At 37.7% G+C, this 17541-nt stretch overlaps 1 protein-coding gene across 7 annotated transcripts in view; it reads left to right on the top strand.

The window, feature by feature from the left end:
* The window catches only part of IMMP2L (inner mitochondrial membrane peptidase subunit 2), an 890955-nt gene that overhangs the window by 23523 nt on the left and 849891 nt on the right, over positions 1 to 17541 (top strand). For 5 of the 7 annotated variants that reach the window (XM_042922372.1, XM_042922363.1, XM_042922411.1 and 2 more), the window contains one exon: positions 16279 to 16415. In XM_042922372.1, the coding sequence (XP_042778306.1) occupies positions 16281 to 16415 (135 nt within the window). In that variant the 5' untranslated portion in view covers positions 16279 to 16280. Of the gene's footprint in view, positions 1 to 9597; positions 9732 to 14550; positions 14685 to 15161; positions 15215 to 15317; positions 15389 to 16278; positions 16416 to 17541 lie in introns of all 7 variants that reach the window. The other 2 variants (XM_042922358.1, XM_042922382.1) reach the window with 2 other exon arrangements.

Below are 17541 nucleotides of genomic sequence, written 5' to 3'. Positions count from 1 at the left end.
TGATCCCAAAGGAAACTTATTTTAAAATAATATTTTGTAAACTTTAAAAAAATGCATTTTATTAAACTTAACAGTTTATAAAATACTTTCATGAGATTACTTATACTAAAATTAAATTTGCATTACTTAACTTACCTTTTGAGGCTAAATACTCCGTTCTTTTTTTTTTGTTTGTTTTAAAATTTTTTAATGTTTAATTATTTTTGAGAGAGAGAGAGAGAGAGAGAGCGCGCGAGCCAGCAGGGGAAGGGCAGAGAGAGGGCAACACAAAATCCAAAGCAGGCTCCAGGCTCCAAGCTGTCAGCACAGATGTGGGGCTTGAACTCATGGACCGCGAGATCATGACCTGAGCTGAAGTCAGACACTTGACTAACTGAGCCACCCAGGTGCCCCAATACCCAATTTCATAAAACAAGCAAATCTCAAGGTACTTTTTCATAGTTTATAATTATTACTGACCTTAATTATTTAGTGACCAGATTTTCCCATATTTAGTGCAGGAACACCTTCAAGCAGGCCCCTGCGACCTTTTATGTTCTTCTATCATTTTTCTGAGCATCTCTTTACTTAGAGGTGTAACAAAATGTTCCAGGTTCATCTTATACCTTCCCAGGTCCAGCCCTGGAATCAATTTTTTCTCTGAAGAGCTTTTAGTGAAGAATAGTATTAGAACCTAAGATCCAGATACTAGAAGTTCTTGTTACTACTGGGGTAACAAGATACTGGGGTATCTTTGCTTTTAGGTCTCTAGAGGGTTTTTTCTTCACTTTCCCCTGTGTCTCCCCTTTTCCACAGAGCACCATGGTTTCCAACTAATACTTTTATTCTTTTGGTCAAGGCTGCAATGTATCTAATATAGTTTCAGAGCTGCTTCCCTCATTTTTTGCATTTCTTCTTTCCTCCATCCCAACTGAGGGTATTTAATTGAATACTCTGTTCAGAAGTTAATGGGATTAGGGACACCTGGGTGGCTCAGCCAGTTAAGCACCCGACTCTTGCTTTCAGCTCAGGTCATGATGGCACTGTTTGTAGGGTAGAGCCCCGTCTTGGGCTTTGCGCAGACAGTGTGGAGCCTGCTTGGGATTCTCTCTTTCCTTCTCTCTCTCTGCCCCTCCCCCATGCTCACTCTTTATCTCTCAAAAATAAATAAACATTAAAAAAAATTAATGGGATCAAAAGAGAGTGGAAGGAAACTTTTGGAGGTGTCCCATATGTTTATGGAATATGTTGTGGTGATGGTTTCACTGGTATATACTTATTTCCAAACTTATCAAAGTGTATCCATTATATATGTACAACTTTTTGTATGTCGATTATACTGCAATAAAGTGGTATTTCCTTAAAAAAGGAAAGATGATGGGTGAATTGCCATGATGGGCAGTGCAGAGTCAGTATGAACTGTCCACCTCTGGAATTCTTTTATATGAGAAAGAAAGAAATCTCTTTCCTGTTTATACAAACTAAAAAAAAAAAAAAAAAATGTTGATTGGATCACTGCCTTTTCCACAGTTGATGCCTGTTTAATTCTCTGTCTTGTTTAGATTTTTTAAGTGGATAGTGGAGCAAAGACCGTTTCTTTTTCGTTAGATATGTAACATGCAATAAAAATGTATGGAGTAAATCACAAATACTGAAATGGTTTTGCCCCGTGTTTCATATCTTTCATTAGAAACCATGGCTGAAGCGATACAAAGTTTAAAGTTTTCTTTCTCTTTCTGTTTTTACTTATGGAATGTTTCTCTACCTCTTTGCATTTTACTCAGAATAGCATAGGCATTTCTCTATTAATGCCATGTTTGCATTCCTGAAAAATCTTTAATTCTACAAAGTCATGTGCTATGAGTGATAGGGCTTACAGGGAATAGAGCGTTAGGAACAGATGAGAACAGATCATTTGAGACCAGTGGAATGTCGTACACAGAATAACACACACAAAATGGCCAAATCTCAACTGGCATTTATACCCAGTGTCACAGTTCATCTTAGGCAGTCTTAAACCCTGGTTTTCCTCCTGACAGTTGTGTCTTCATAGTCCCACTTCTCCCAGAGACTAATTTCGCCAAGGTTAAAAAGGGTGTTGACTTACGAGTTTTACGTTATTCTGAACACAGTGGAAAATATTGTGCCTTTCTTCATCGGCACCCTCAGCTTCCTCAAGTAGCTTAACATAGACGTAGACAAGTGGAAGCCTTGAAGCTGCCGAATGGAACTTTCCCATTAAGTGTGAGGAAACTCGCTCCTGCTGGAGCCAACACAACTGACGTCATTTTCCTGCACATGAGCTAATTCGCATTAAAGAAATCTCTGTGGTAGCGGGAAAGACTACTCTTAATTTGCTTTAGTTTGCAAAGGAAATATGTACCCACTATTGAAAATTCAGAGAATATGGAAAATTACACAGAAGAAAGCAAAAATTCCTTGACTGCCTATAAACACTGCTGTCATCATTTTGGCTCATATTCTTCTTCACCTGACCTCTTTCGATAATTATGATGATGATAATAATAGTCTATGTGTGTATAAAATTTCAAATGAGTTCCCATTATACTTAGAGTTTTCCAACTCCATATGTCAAGCAGTATAGGTACACAATATCCTTTTTAATCATTACAAATGATTCTACTTGATGCATGTCAGTCTGTTGTTTATGTATCCATAGACCCTTTTATAGATTGTTTTCAGGTTATTAGAGAAAGGATTAGAAAATCCTTGATCCTGTCTTCACACCTTAGAATTGGCGCCTTTGCACAGAAGGTGTGTTCATGTAACATGTTGGCACATTTTGCCATGTTACCTTCAAGAAAGGTTTCACCCATTTATAGCACCAGGAGAGCATGAGATGTGGTATTTTTCCACCCTGGGTGCTTTTTGTTTTCTAAATCTTTGCCAGTTTGATAGGTTAAAAGGTGGTTTTTATTTGTCTTTTGTTGTTAGTGTGGTTAAACACCTTTTTATATCTCTGTAAACTATCCATATTTGCTTTCAATGAAATGCCTTTCACGTATTTTGCCCACTTTTCACTCAGAACATTTGTTTTTTCCCCTATAATTTATAAGAATTACATAATTTTCAAGATATGAAGCTTTGAGGATTAATATATATTGCAGCTTTTTATATCAGGCTGATTATCTTTTAACCTTATTTGTGATATGTGTTGATTTTTATGTAGTCAGACCCATCAGTAATTTTCTTTTATGTTTTCTGGGCTTTATTAAATGTTTGAAATGCCTCTTCCTACCCCTAAAAGACTGTTTGCCTTTATTTTATTTTATTTTATTTTATTTTATTTTATTTTATTTTATTTTATATACATAACATATATATTTTTATTATATATATATATATAATAGAAGAAAAAACATATATATATTTTTATTTTTATTTTAGAGAGAGAGAGTGTGCAAGCAGGGGAGAGGGGCAGAGGGGGAGAGAGAGAGAGAGAGAGAGAGAGGGAGAATCCCAAGCAGTTTCCATGCTCAGTATGGAGCCTGACGAGGAGCTGTATCCCATGACCCTGGGATCATGACCTGAGTTGAAATCAAGAGTTGGACACTCAACCAACTGAGCCACCTGGGCACCCCAGTTTTGTGTTTATATTTTTATTTTTTATATTTAATTTTTGAATTGTGTGAGATTTATTTTTCTATAATGAGTTAAGTAAATATCCACCTTTGATTTTCCCCCCCTTACAAATTGTACAAATTGTAGTTATTTCAGCAACCTTTGTTAATTCAAGTCCCTTCTTCTCAATGTTAATATCTTTATCATATAAGTTTGTGTCTTTGGATCTATTTCTGGGTCTACTATTTTATTAGGTATTTCTGCAAAACAAATTACTCCAAAACTTAGCAGCTTAAAACATGTATTCTCTTACAGTTTCTATGGGTCTGTAATTTAGGGGCAGCTCAGCTCTGCACTTCTGATTCAGGATCTGTCTTCTGGTTGAAGTTAAGATTTCAACCCAAGCCACAGTCATCTGAGGGCTTACCTGACACAGGAGAATCAGCCTTGCAGTTGGCTTACTCACAGGGCTGGCCATGGTAATGCTGGCTACTGGGGAGAGGGAAGCCTCAATTCCTTTCCAAGTGGGCCTCTACTGTGGCTGGCTGTTTTTTGTTTTTTTGTTTTTTGCTTTTTTTAATTTTTTAACATTTTATTTTATTTTTTAAGAGATAGAGACGGGCAAAGCATGAGTGGGGGAGAGACAGAGAGAGAGGGAGACACAGAATCACAGAATCAGAAGCAGGCTCCAGGCTGTCAGCACAGAGCCTGATGCGGGGCTTGAACTCATGAACTGCGAGATCATGACCTGAGCCGAAGTCGGACACTCAACCGACTGAGCCACCCAGATGCCCCAATGTGGCTGGCTGTTCTTATGACATGGTGTTGGCTTGCCTACAAGTAGTGAATAGGAGAGAGAGCTACAAGGGAGTTATCCTTTTCATGACTCACATATCACATAGCATCATTTATACCACCTTCTCTTTGCTAGAAGCTGGTCACTAAATCCCGCCCACCCTTATGAAGATGGGAATTAGGCTCATCATTTTGAAAGGACTGTCAAGGAATTTGCAGAAGCATTTTTAAACCACCATGTCTCCTTTTTGTTCCATTTATATATTTAACTCTTTCTGCACTAGTATCATACCATTTTAAGAGTCTTCTGTCAAACTGATGGAATGTCACATAATGCTATGCCTACATTATTTGACAGACCATTGACTCTTACTGGTCAAGCGTCTAAAAATAGATATACAAAATAATATAATAATCTGGTGACATTTTAAGTTGCCTTATCTTCCCAACTTCTCATTCTTTTTTAGAATTATGTAGTAGGGATCATCATATTTCATTGAAGGTACCTGCTTACAGCATTTTTGAAAAACTGTTTTACGTTATTTCATACTGCTGTGAGTAATTTTAAATGCTTTGCTTGGCAGATATGTCATAGCTTCAGGGCATTGCATGTTGATGCAATGTCACAGGTATTTTAAACACAATCTTCTAATATACTGGCAAGTAGGTAAACTCAAAATAAGGGATTTATGTGTGGGGTGCAATCTAAGTAACATCCTAGTTCCATATGCTGTATACTCACCAGGGACTCATTATGATCCCTGGACTTTCTGTGAAGCAGACACTTGAGTCCAGAAAGTGCTGTGCTCCATCTGCCTTAGTCTCCAGGCTGCACAGGATGAGCCTCTTTGTACTCTGACCTCTTGACTGCTATTTTTTTTTTTTTAACTTAACGCTGCCAGCGAGGCCGTCATTGCCATTACAACAAGTGTGCGCCCCCGCCCCCTACACTTGCACTTGTAAATTTAATGAACCATAGCTCCTTATTCCAAAGACATCAGTTATTGTTGCTTTTACCTTAAATTGCGTACATCTTCTCGTCTGGCTTGCATCTTTGTCCAGCACTGAGCCCGCACTGCTCTTGTTGGATCTCCCTGCAGACATGCAGCTGCCGTAGATGGGCTGTGGGCAGCCTTCCAAAACTCCCCACCATCCTTTGGACAGGTTTTATTTTTGACAGACTAATCAGAGCTTTAATGTGCTTCCTTGCTGGGGGAGCCTGTGTTTCTAATTTTTATCTTTACCATTCTGTAAAGAGTAATAACATTGCCTGGGCTGGCCATAAGTTTCCTGGTTACACTGTATTTTCCAGTTCCACTTTTCTTGTGACCTTGCTTTCCCATCTTTGGGAAAAGATCCCTTTAGGGTCTGTTGGCTTTGATTATTTTGAGAAGCCTTTTTACTTCCTATTTACAACCCTGATTAAAGGAAAAGCCATGTTTTTTCTCCTTATCTCTTAATGTGAATTTGAGGTGATGTTTATATTCACTTACAGGCATTTGTAGTCTGGTGAAGAAAGCAGTGTATTTGAGGCATAAAGAATAGGGATCAAGATAGGATTTTCATAATTCCTGAAATCATGTTCTTTTAAAAAGTTGCTCACTCCAGGGTGTCTTGGTGGCTTAGTTAGTTGATTATGGCTCAGGTCATGATCTCACAGTTCGTTAGTTTGAGCCCCACATTGGGTTCTGTGCTGACAGCAGGAGCCTGCTTGGGATTCTCTCTATTCCTTTCTCTTCCCCCCCCCCCCCCCCCCCACATGCCTTCTCTCTCAAAAAATAGGGCAGAAATAGGGTTAGTGTCAACACTAACTAAGAGAAATGAATATGAAGTATTAGAGAGTGGGCCAGAATCTGAGAAAGCAAGGTAGGTAAGGAACAGCAAAGCTGATACCTCAGATAATTGTGCTACAGGAATTGTGTGTCACATGATGTTTTCAGGGACATTTTAACTTTCCAATATTCTTATTTATTTTGTGCCCTTCTTTTTTTTAGGTTCTCAATGTTATATTCTCTTTATTTCCCCTGTCTCGCTCTTATTTCTTAGTTTTGATTTTTTGAAGAGTTTTGAGATTTTTTTTGAGAAGGATGTTTTTTCCTTTAATGGGCTATCTTAATTGTTTATTAAAATTTTTTTTTAATGTTTATTTATTTTTGAGACAGAGAGAGCATGAGCAGGGGAGGGGCAGAGAGAGAGGGAGACACAGAATCTGAAGCAGGCTCCAGGCTCTGAGCTGTCAGCACAGAGCCTGTGATATGGGGCTCGAACTCACGAACTGTGAGATCATGACCTGAGCTGAAGTCATATGCTTAATTGACTGAGCCACCTAGGCACCCTGCTATCTTAATTTTTTAAAAGCCAATTTTGCACACAGCAGAATGCTAACTAATGTGGTATTTTAAAAAAGCTATGCAGTAAGTGTTCTGATACTAGAGATGTGTTCTTTTGCCAATTCAAAATGTTATTGTTTCAAGAATAAATAGGGTTATGGTGAATAGCCCAATATTGTCTAATTCCTTTTTTGGGTTGCAGATGAGTACCTGGTCTGTTTCATTTACACATATATTTAAGTGGTCACATTGTTAGCTTAAAATCCATATTGCCTTTAGCTTTTACTTAAAGATAACAGTTATGCTTTTCTATTAAACTAAAAAAAAAATAGGGGCGCTGGGGTAACTCAGTTGGTTGAATGGCAGACTTTGACTCAGATGGTGATCTTGTGGTATGTGGGTTTGAGCCTGGCATGGGGCTCTCTACTGTCAGGGCGGAGCCTGCTTCAGACCCTCTGTCCACCTCTCTGCACCTCCCCCACTCACTCACTCTATCTCTCTCTCTCTCAAAAATAAATTAACATTAAAAAAAAAATAGAGTGCTGGGGCACCTGGGTGGCTCAGTCCCTTAAGCTCCCAACTTCAGCTCAGGTCACAATGTCATGCTTTGTGAGTTTGAGCCCTACATTAGGCTGTCAGCACAGAGTCCGCTTTGGATCCTGTCTCCCTCTCACTCTGCCCCTACCCCTCTCGCGTGCTCTCTGTCTCCCTCTCTCAAAAAATTAATGAACATTAAAAAATTAAAAAAAAAAAGAGTGCTGTGTTGACACCCAAATTTTGTGAATATTAGAGTTAAAGCTTACGAAGCTTCTCCTTGCTAATTGTTATCATTTAGTAGAATTTTTCTCACTCTATGGAAAGCTATCCACTTGCCTGTTAATTTTTATGATAAACAATTTTTGCAGAATTTATGGCATTTTAATAACTGAAATTTGAGATTGGGCGTTAGTTGTAAGTGCAGTCAAATAGTGTCTATATGGAGTTAAAGGATAAGGATAATTTATAGGATTAGGGTCGACTGAGTCAGCTCTTAGGTCTAGTGTGGTATTATGGATTTTCTTTTATATGAGTTTCAAAATTATTGGAGTCATGAAGATATCCAAATTGCTAAGGGACAAAACAGAGCAAAATAAAAAAATAAGTATTAAAGTGAGTATCATTCTTCACTTCTCTTAACATATATCCTGTTTGTGGTCTGGCCAGCATTCTTACTATATCAGGCCCTAGGTACCTTTGCTCTCAGAATTGTATTTTCCTATTGTCTGAGAAATTTACCTAATATAATTTATTTTTCTTTTATTTCCAATATTTAATGATAATTTTTAAATGTATAGAAAAGTTATAAGAATTTTTTAGTGAACATTCTTAAACCTACCTTCTACATTTAAATTCATTTTTTCTTCCCTTTTTTCTCGTGATTTTTTTTCTTGCAATTTCAGCTCTTTTTTTTTGTTTTCAATGTCTCTTATATAACTTACTCCTGTAGTCCAATTCTGGCATTAAGTTATATTTTTCCTTTATTCTGCTTTTTAAAACTTAAATCACCTAAGACAGTGCTTCAGTGTTGGCACTCCATAATTCTTGTCAATTAGCCAGTATCAGTAAATATGGTAGTCCCTAACCAGTGAAATCCTAGAACATGATTAAGTTCAAAGCAGTAGAAAAGTATCACTCTGTTTAACAGGTATCCCATGACCTAGAAGATAGGCTTTCCTGATTTTATTGCATGCAATGGACATCCTTAAGTCTACTGTCCTCTTTTGATTTGTTATTACTAGTCCCTTTCTTTTGGCATGGCTAATGCTTTTACCTGAAGAAATAAATACCTTTTATTTGCTGATCCAGCCATTGTTCTCTAATAAACATATTATGTACTCAGGTACTACTTTTATGGGGCTTTATTTTTTTTCTTCATACAAATGCTTACTTCAACAGAACAACACGTGCAAACATTTTGCACTTCCAAAACACCCTGCAAGTTTTCTCAGGTGAAAAAATTGTGGCTCAGCAAAGATGAAGTAATTTGTCCAAAGTCACGTGATCGAATCATGATTTGAACTGAGGTCAGTTAGATTCACAGGCCACCAACTTTATACTGCCTTTCCTCTTTGCTGATGCTGCCTCTGCGCGGAGCACTGCCCGCCAGAGGAAGGGCTCCTCTTCTGTGGCAGAAGGAAGAGTGAGCATAAATGCAGGACATTTGCAAATTGAAGTCCTTACCAAAAACCTGTAAGTTGCACCTCATAGTTGTTTTCTGGTGGTATTTTCTCTCTACACCAGTTGTAGTAGAACATACCCATGGAATTCATTTGCGTTTAAACATTCCTGACTTCAAAATAAGTGTGTCAGTTTTAATCTCTCTTCTCTTAGTATCTAGATGCTTATCAGTTTACCAATAGTGACTTACAATTATCTCCATCAAGAGGCAGTTTTAGGTCAAGACAGAGGACCATTACTATCTTCATTAGGCTACTAGTAGTGACTTTTTTTGGAGGGGGGGGTATCTTTGCCAGACATGGTTCACTTTATGTCTAATTCCATTACATTTATCCCCTTTATTATTTTTGGTTAGTTTTTTCTTTATTCTTTATTTTTTCTTGCCATTTTGTCCTTTCTGAGAATTTTTGAGTGAGAACTGCTAAGTCACACAGGTTAAAAGGTAAGGGAATTGACGCTGGAGTTCATATTATAAAGATTACCAATTGTCTATTTTATAATCTCTTGTTTATTTGTAAAGTGAAAGGAGCGAGGTGGCCCTGAATTTTTTTAAATTGGTTTCCATAGATTACTTTTCCCATATCTTCTTCTAGTACAAGCAAAAGTGTTCTAATTCATCAGTTACTGTTTTTCTCTTTCATTAGAATGTCAATCTAAATGTATCCAAATTCCTTCTGGTTTTGTACATGCTTAGGTTGTTTACAGAGTGAGGTTATTGGGAGCAGGAGCTCCTAGAGAGATCCATGGAGAAGGGTGGCCTGATCAAGGATGGTCATCTACTCATTTCTTGTCGTCTTGTAACAAATCGCCCTGGGAAGGAACTGAAAGGTGTGTCTTTTTACCTCTGGTATCTTAGCATCGTGTCTAGCAAAGGAGACAATTAATGTAGCAAGAATGAAAATGTAAGCTCCATGTGGCCAAGGACCACACCTACCTTGTTCTGCATTGTGTATTCATCCCTTATCACAGTTCCAGATGTGGAGTAGGTGAGCAGTAAATATATATTAAGTGAGTCAAGATTGGGTGTCAGATTTTCTTGGATTCCTGCTCTTACATTCTCTGATGGTTCATAGTTTATATAAAACTATAAAACTTTTATATAAAAGTTTGAGTTTATACATGAAATCTTGATTTGGTTATCCAAATGTGCAGGCTTATTACTATGACTGAAAGATTACATTTTCTATAAGATACTGCTTTGTAATTTATTATTTTCCCGTTACTTTCAAGCCTCCCACACAATTTTTAAATAGTTTTTGTAATTAGGATGACTTGAGGTGTATTTATCCACCTGGTTGCTATGGATGAGTGACTGGTGACTTTGTAGAGGCTAAAATATAAACAAGTTTAAGAATCATTGTAGATGAATTCATGCATGATGAAGCCATTATAAGTCATGAGAGGGAAGAGAGGCATTTATGCTGTAGGTCATTATGTGGTTGAGGTCAGCATCACCAAGAAACTTTCCCTTGTAGGTACTGTATAGCAGGTGGCAAATACGATTTCAACTGAATCTGAAAGCTTATTTAAAAATATTCTCAGTTCAGCAATGAACCAGGTGTGCCTACTACTTAAGCATTAATTTTCTCAGGAGCAATGTTTTGAACCTAAATGACTTGCATGGTCCCTAGAAGAATGAGGTTACTGATAAAAATTATTCCCTTTTTGCTGGGGATGATTTTAGTAGCATATTGTCATTGCTGAAAGGAAATGTTCTCAGAGGAAACAGATGCTGGGTGCTTATTAGTATGGAGGTTTTATTTTTTATTTATTTTTAACGTTTATTTATTTTTGAGACAGAGAGAGACAGAGCATGAATGGGGGAGGGGCAGAGAGAGAGGGAGACACAGAACTGGAAGCAGGCTCCAGGCTCCGAGCTGTCAGCCCAGAGCCCGACTCGGGGCTCGAACTCATGGTACGTGAGATCGTGACCTGAGCTGAAGTCGGACGCTCAACCGACTGAGCCACCCAGGCGCCCCAGTATGGAGGTTTTAAACATAGAAGGTGTGAACAAAAGACCAGGTCACTCCAATGATTCTTTGGCAATTTCTATAGAAAAAGAAATACATAAACTTTAACAAGAAATGTGAATGTGATAGAACTTTAAGTGATTTATTTGTACGACTTGCTAAGGAAATGTAATGTTTGTTTCACTTATGCATGGTTTCTTTAGTATTTTTGTGATGAAAGCTTAAAAAATTTGTTTAATGTTTATTCATTTTTGAGAGACAGAGAGACAGAGCGTGAGCAGAGAGGGGGAGAAAGGGAGACAGAGAATCTGAAGCTGGCTCCAGGCTCTGAGGTGTCAGCACAGAGCCTGACGTGGGGCTCGAACTCATGAACTGTGAGATCATGACCTGAGCTGAAGTCGGATGCTTAACTGACTGAGCCACCCAGACACCCCTGTGATAGAAGCTTTTAAAAGTGTTTGATTTTTATGTGGTACAGGTGCCCTTCCAATTGAGGTAGGATAGGACTGTACTGAGACTTTTCTTTTGAGCCTCTGAAAACAGGGACAACTTGTTTACAAGGTAGCTTTTTTTTCCCCCCCTGGGCTTGAGCAGAATCTGCACACCTTCAGATTGGCACTTCTCCCACATGCTGCTTGAGAGTCTCTCCGTAGAAAACTTCTGGGCTTGACTTTGTGGTGCAGGAGATGGTCGGCAGTGGAATTGTGAACACAAGAAGTGGAAGAGCAGTGGCTTCTGGTTCTTTACCTATAATGAAATGTTCTTTGACGTGATTGGCACTTGTTCCAGCTTCTTTGTTTCCTTTTGTAACCAGTTGTTTAATAAAAGCAAAGCCTTTTTTTCTTTTTAACGTTTAGAGTCTCACATGTTTAGAGCAATAACCTGAGTGACTTTTTACAATTTTATTTTAGTATTTGCTGAAATCCCAGAGAAACAGTTGAACAACTTATAGAAACATGAGTGTTGGGCATAGAAAGGACCTTAGAAATTGAATCTAGCCTCTTTCTTTTTACAGATGAGGAAACTGAGGCCTGAAAGTGAGTTGGTGAGGCATACAGCTGGTGATAGGTCACCTCAAGGCCCCAGACCCTAATTACCATATTCCTTCCTGGCTGCCACAGTGACCAGACAGAGTAGCAGTTTATGGGAGAGTGATATTGGAAAAGAAGGGGAGGCTCAAAATTCTGGGGCTCCAATTCTGACACAATTGATGTTTCCTCCCCCCTCCCCCTTAATTTACATTATAAGCATGCAGGTAAGTTACCCTATCACTGGGGTAACTGTGAGATCATCGGATTTGAAAGTTTTCCCAGTCTCTATTCTGCACGTATCCCTGGTCATATAGTGAAGTTCCATGCATGCAGGACACAAGGAACCATAAAGAGAACACTTATATTTTCATTCTGTCATATGTTTGCTTTTTTAATTCTAAGAGCCACAGATGTATAGGAGTGTGCTTTTCTATCTACATTTGTCCTATCCTTTTCTTTTTTTCTTTTTTCTTTTTTTGAGTCTAAATCCTCAAGCCTATTTAACCTGATCGTTAAAGTATATTTTTGCTTTATATTGAAGCAAGCATAAGCTTATGTGTTTAAGTCCAGTTTGTTAATTACTTAAAATAGTCAAGGAGTCAAGTTGTTTGTAATATGGATTGTCAGCATTTTTTTTTCTTGTTTGAACCTAGTGCTTACTCTGGGTGAGTAGGAAGGTAAGACTGTCTAAGGCTTTTCAAACTCTCAAGAAGTTTTCCCAAGCATGCAATATTTCAGTATAGCCTGTTTTGGCTACATAAAAGAGCTGTAGTCAGTTAAATATGTTGATTGCTGCCTAAATAGGAAGAATCTTACTTGGTGTTTTTATTCTCCTTAGGGCAGCATAGAGAGTGGACTGAGAAAGGGTGGGTTATTTATCAGGATGGGAAATAGATGAGGACTGGCATCATCCCATACTATCTATGTACTAAAGTGACTTCATAGCACCATCTTTATTTTTTAAATGTTAGAAACCAGTGAAAGTTCAAAGAAGAAAATAGTTATCATCTACATTTCCAGCATCTAGAATGAACCGCTTAGCATTTTGATAAACCTCCTTTTTCCGTTTCTCTCTATAGTTTACTAATTATACATGTGACATATGGGTGGTTATTAAACAATGAACACAATGATGCAAATAATATTCTAGTTTAGGGGCGCCTGGCTGGCTCAGTCGGTTAAGCGTCCGACTTCGGCTCAGGTCACGATCTCGCGGTCCGTGAGTTCGAGCCCCGCGTCAGGCTCTGTGCTGACAGCTCAGAGCCTGGAGCCTGTGTCAGATTCTGTGTCTCCCTCTCTCTCTGCCCCTCCCCTGTTCATGCTCTGTCTCTCTCTGTCTCAAAAATAAAAAAATAAACGTTAAAAAAAATTAAAAATAAAAAATAAAAAAAAGAAAAAAATATTCTAGTTTAAATACTTTTATATGCAGATACAAATTTACATAGAAAATATAAAGTATGTTTGTGAGAGTTTTTAAATGATATTATATTGTATGCCCAGCCATCTTTATATTCTCTACACTTAGCATTGGTGTTTAGCAGACAATAACTAAATGTTTACTAAAGTGAAAATTAAAACAGGAAATAAATTGTACACATACTTTATCCAAAATGAACTTCATTTAGTTTCTTAAACAGCTATATTTTACTTTGCTCCTACACCTTCACACATGCTACCCCATGTGCTTGAAATGCCCAGGTCTCACCTCAAATGCTGTTTCCTTTGCGAGACCTTTGCTGATCATTTGCTGATGGAGGGACTTCCTTGCTCCATATTCCCATGCTCCAGGGCATGGCCTTTTTCAATGCTTATTTCCATTTAAAATATTTGTTTAGGGGCATCTTCCCTGATACACTGTGACTCCTTGAGAGCAAGAATCATGTCTGCTTTTCCGCCTCTGTATCCTTAGCACCTAAGTTATGGCCTTGTGCTTAGTAGGACCGAATAAACGTTTGAGAAGTTGAATTATGAGCATGTTTTTACTACTTTGGAGTGCAATTCACAGGGATAACAAAATAACAGTGCTTTCATAGGTCCCTACTGCCTCTTGACACTTCCTTCTCTTCCCTCCCCTCCCCTCTCATTGCCCATCCATTTCCACTCCTGTCATTTTAACCTCCAAAATCTGTATCTTAAGTCTGATTATTACTATTATTATTTTAAGTAAGCTCTATGCCCGGTGTGAGGCTGGAACTCACAACCCCGAGATCAAGTCACATGCTCCACTGACTGAGCCCACAATGTGCCTCTAATTCCGTGTCTGTCGTGACCACTGTGGCCCAGCCTACCATCATCTCTTACCCAGGACCACTAGCATAATTTGGTCTCCCTGCATCTATCTTGTTCCATTCAATGAAATAGAACAGACTAAAATGATAGCCTATTACGTAGTAAGAATAAGAATTGTTTTGTGAAACTTTTCAGTTCTTATTTGCTGCATTTTGAGGGTATATGTGTAAGTTGTGTGTGTGTGTATGAGTGAGTGAGTACGCAGGTACTGAGTTGCTGTATAGATTGTATGTTCTTTCAAAACAGTTTGAAAGTCATTTTCCTATACTGATAATTCTGGAGAATTCTTTTGCTCTGTCATGATCATAAGACTATGTATTCCTCATTACCATGTGACCCTCTTTTGTGTCTTCAAAGGCAAAATTCCTTTAAAATAAAGTTGGAGGTGAAGTCTTTTGGATGAAGCTATTTGGAAATGATCCCTTAACTACAACAACTTGGGTGTCACATAGGCAGTGACACCCTTTCTTCATGTGTTCCTCATTTCAAGTGTAAGTTATATAGGTTATTGGGTAAAATCTTCAGATATGAGTACCTGGACCGAATTTAACACTGTCCTGGTGTATGCCTTTTTGGTATATGCTTGGTCTGAATTGCATTTCTGGATCCTTTTGAACCTGCTCTCAGAAGGACAGAAAGAAATCTCAGGTCATCTTGGAAGCAAACTGAGCTGTAGGCTAAACAAAGCCTTGTGATTGTGTTAGGGAACTTTAAAGTTATTCTGATCCAGCCGTACACTGCAAAGAAGGAGGGGTCCTGAGACATCTAACTCACCACTCCTTTCTCCTCCTCCTTTAATATTGGGTAGCCCTTGTAGCTTGTCTAAGTAAGAACCATGGACAAAGTCATCATTTATCTTTCCCAACCATGAAGGTTCCTCATCTGTTGGTCTATGTTTGGCTCCATTTGGTCTGGTAGGGTAGCATATCTTGATCTCTCACTATTTTGTTTTTTATTGCATGAGACAGTTAAGGAATTGCTTATCCCTGGAAAATCTGAAAATTAGTCAAATGGATACAGGGTGAGTGTTGGTAATTATCTGTATTGAATTCACATGCTGGGTGAATTCACAAGGCTGGGTGAGAAGATACTTCAAGACTTTCTGTAAAGGCTTTTTTTTGTAGCAGTGCCTGTGGCCATGACTTGCCTGGATTGGGTGGTCTGTGTGGCCAGAGTGGAGGGAGCGTCAATGCAGGTAAAAACGAATGTGGCTTTGTTCTTTACAGCCCATGCTTCATGGTTTCTCATGTACAGCAGCAGGAATTCTGTATATTATTTCTATGATGGTACCTAAATCTTTCCCTTGATCTATCATAGATTTCATTGTCATATTATTTAGGATCAGTTTGGCTGCTATAACACAGACTCATAGCAGTGGTTTTTAATAGTTCAGATGTAAGCAGTGCAGCACACTTACAGTGCCTCCATGGTGCTGGGGACCTAAGACCTTTCTATTTTGTTGCTTTGCTCTCTTTAACTTGAGATGGCTACCCCTACTCCTACTACCACCTTGTTATCATGGTATTGTAAAAAGAGAAACAGGAAGGGGAGGGCATATTCCTTTTCAGGGCACAGTGTGGAAGTTTATCAGTTTTTTCATATGCCATTCATCAGATCTAGTCACATGGTCACTCTTAGCTGCAAGGGAGTCTGGGCATCCATTTGTCCCATTAAAACTTCTGTGACTGTTGAAGAGAACAGATGTCAGGGGTATAAGGAGCAGCTCCACCATAATAGTCAACAACCTGAAAGGATTTACTTTTTTAGAATGTTTATTTGTTTTCTAACTTACTGCTTTGTGAAGAGAAAATTTCCACTGAAGTCATCAAGTGGATTTCAAGTACAGAAAAAGAGTTAACCTGAGTTAGTGTATTTGCCTTTGGGATTTAAGTCAAATTTATTCCATAGCTAATAGGGATGGGTATGAAATATATTAAGAGATGAGGTTGCTTTTCCTTAACTCTTATTTTTCTTATGCTGGTTTTGTTTCTTTTCTTTCTTTCTTTTTCTTTTTCTTTTCTTTCTTTTTTTTTTTTTTTACCATTTTTGAGGCTAATTTCATGCTTGTTTTCTTTGCATTTTTAGGTATGGCACAGTCAAAAGGCTGGGTGAGAAGATACTTCAAGGCTTTCTGTAAAGGCTTTTTTGTAGCGGTGCCCGTGGCCGTGACTTTCCTGGATCGGGTGGCCTGTGTGGCCAGAGTGGAGGGAGCGTCAATGCAGGTAAAAACGAATGTGGCTTCATTCTTTACAGCCCATGCTTCATGGTTTCTCATGTACAGCAGCAGGAATTCTGTATATTATTTCTATGCTGGTACCTAAAAAGTTTTAAAAATGCCTTGACCTGAAATTTAACTTTACTAATTTTTTTATAAGGTCTCTTATAAGGTTTATAAATAAAGGAGAGGTGAATAGAAATAATTATCAACTAGTTTTCTGTATCTATAGTTTTTTTAAAGTTTTTATTTTATTTTATGAATTGTAAGTAGAGATTCTAAAGAAGTTTTATTAAATGACACCATTTCCTATGGATATGGCCTAGGATTTTAAGATATTTTTATTATCCATATTTGAATCCACACTTAAATATCCTTTTAAGACCAGATTGTTAGTGTAGTTGCAGGATGGAGTTTGAATCAAATTCAGTTACTCTGTGTGTGTGTGTGTGTGTGTGTGTGTGTGTATGTGTGTGTAGTATATATACAATTATTATATATCTCAACGTTAGTGTGCATGTTGTGTGTATATATGTATACACACACCCCCTAAATATGTATATAAATATAAAATATGTACACATTATATATATACACATACACAAGTGTGCATATATAAATAAATATGTGTATGCATATATACGTGTGTGTGTATGTATGTGTGTGTGTGTGTATGTGTGTGTGTACATATATATATATATGTACACACACACATACACTTTAGTAGATAGAAAAATCTAGAGTACTGGTCCCAGATATTCTGGGTGTGTTTTTTAAGCATGTTCCTGATTAAAAAGATTAAATGCAGTTTACATGGAAAGAATTTTTCAGTGGAGATTTCCAAAAGTTATAGGCAAATAGTCTTCTGGAATAACTTAGAGAAGACTTTGTTGTTCTAAAGTTGATGTCTAGAACCTAATTGTGTAAGCAAGTTTATGTAATTAAGAAGAATTTACATTTTGTAATATGATTTGTTTTCTTCTGTTATGAGCATCTATCAAGTTCATGCATTGTGCTAAATAGCTATGTAAAACAAGTAAAATGAATATATTAGCTTCTAAGAGCTTAACATTATACTTATTTTATTTTTTTCTTTTTGTTTTAGTGAAAACTAGTTAAGGACATAGGTATCA

Source organism: Panthera leo, chromosome A2, assembly GCF_018350215.1.
Source record: "Panthera leo isolate Ple1 chromosome A2, P.leo_Ple1_pat1.1, whole genome shotgun sequence".
Classification (NCBI taxonomy): Eukaryota; Metazoa; Chordata; class Mammalia; order Carnivora; family Felidae; genus Panthera; species Panthera leo.
The sequence above is the reverse complement of the archived record's forward strand: the minus strand, read 5'-3'. Positions and strand labels throughout refer to the sequence as shown.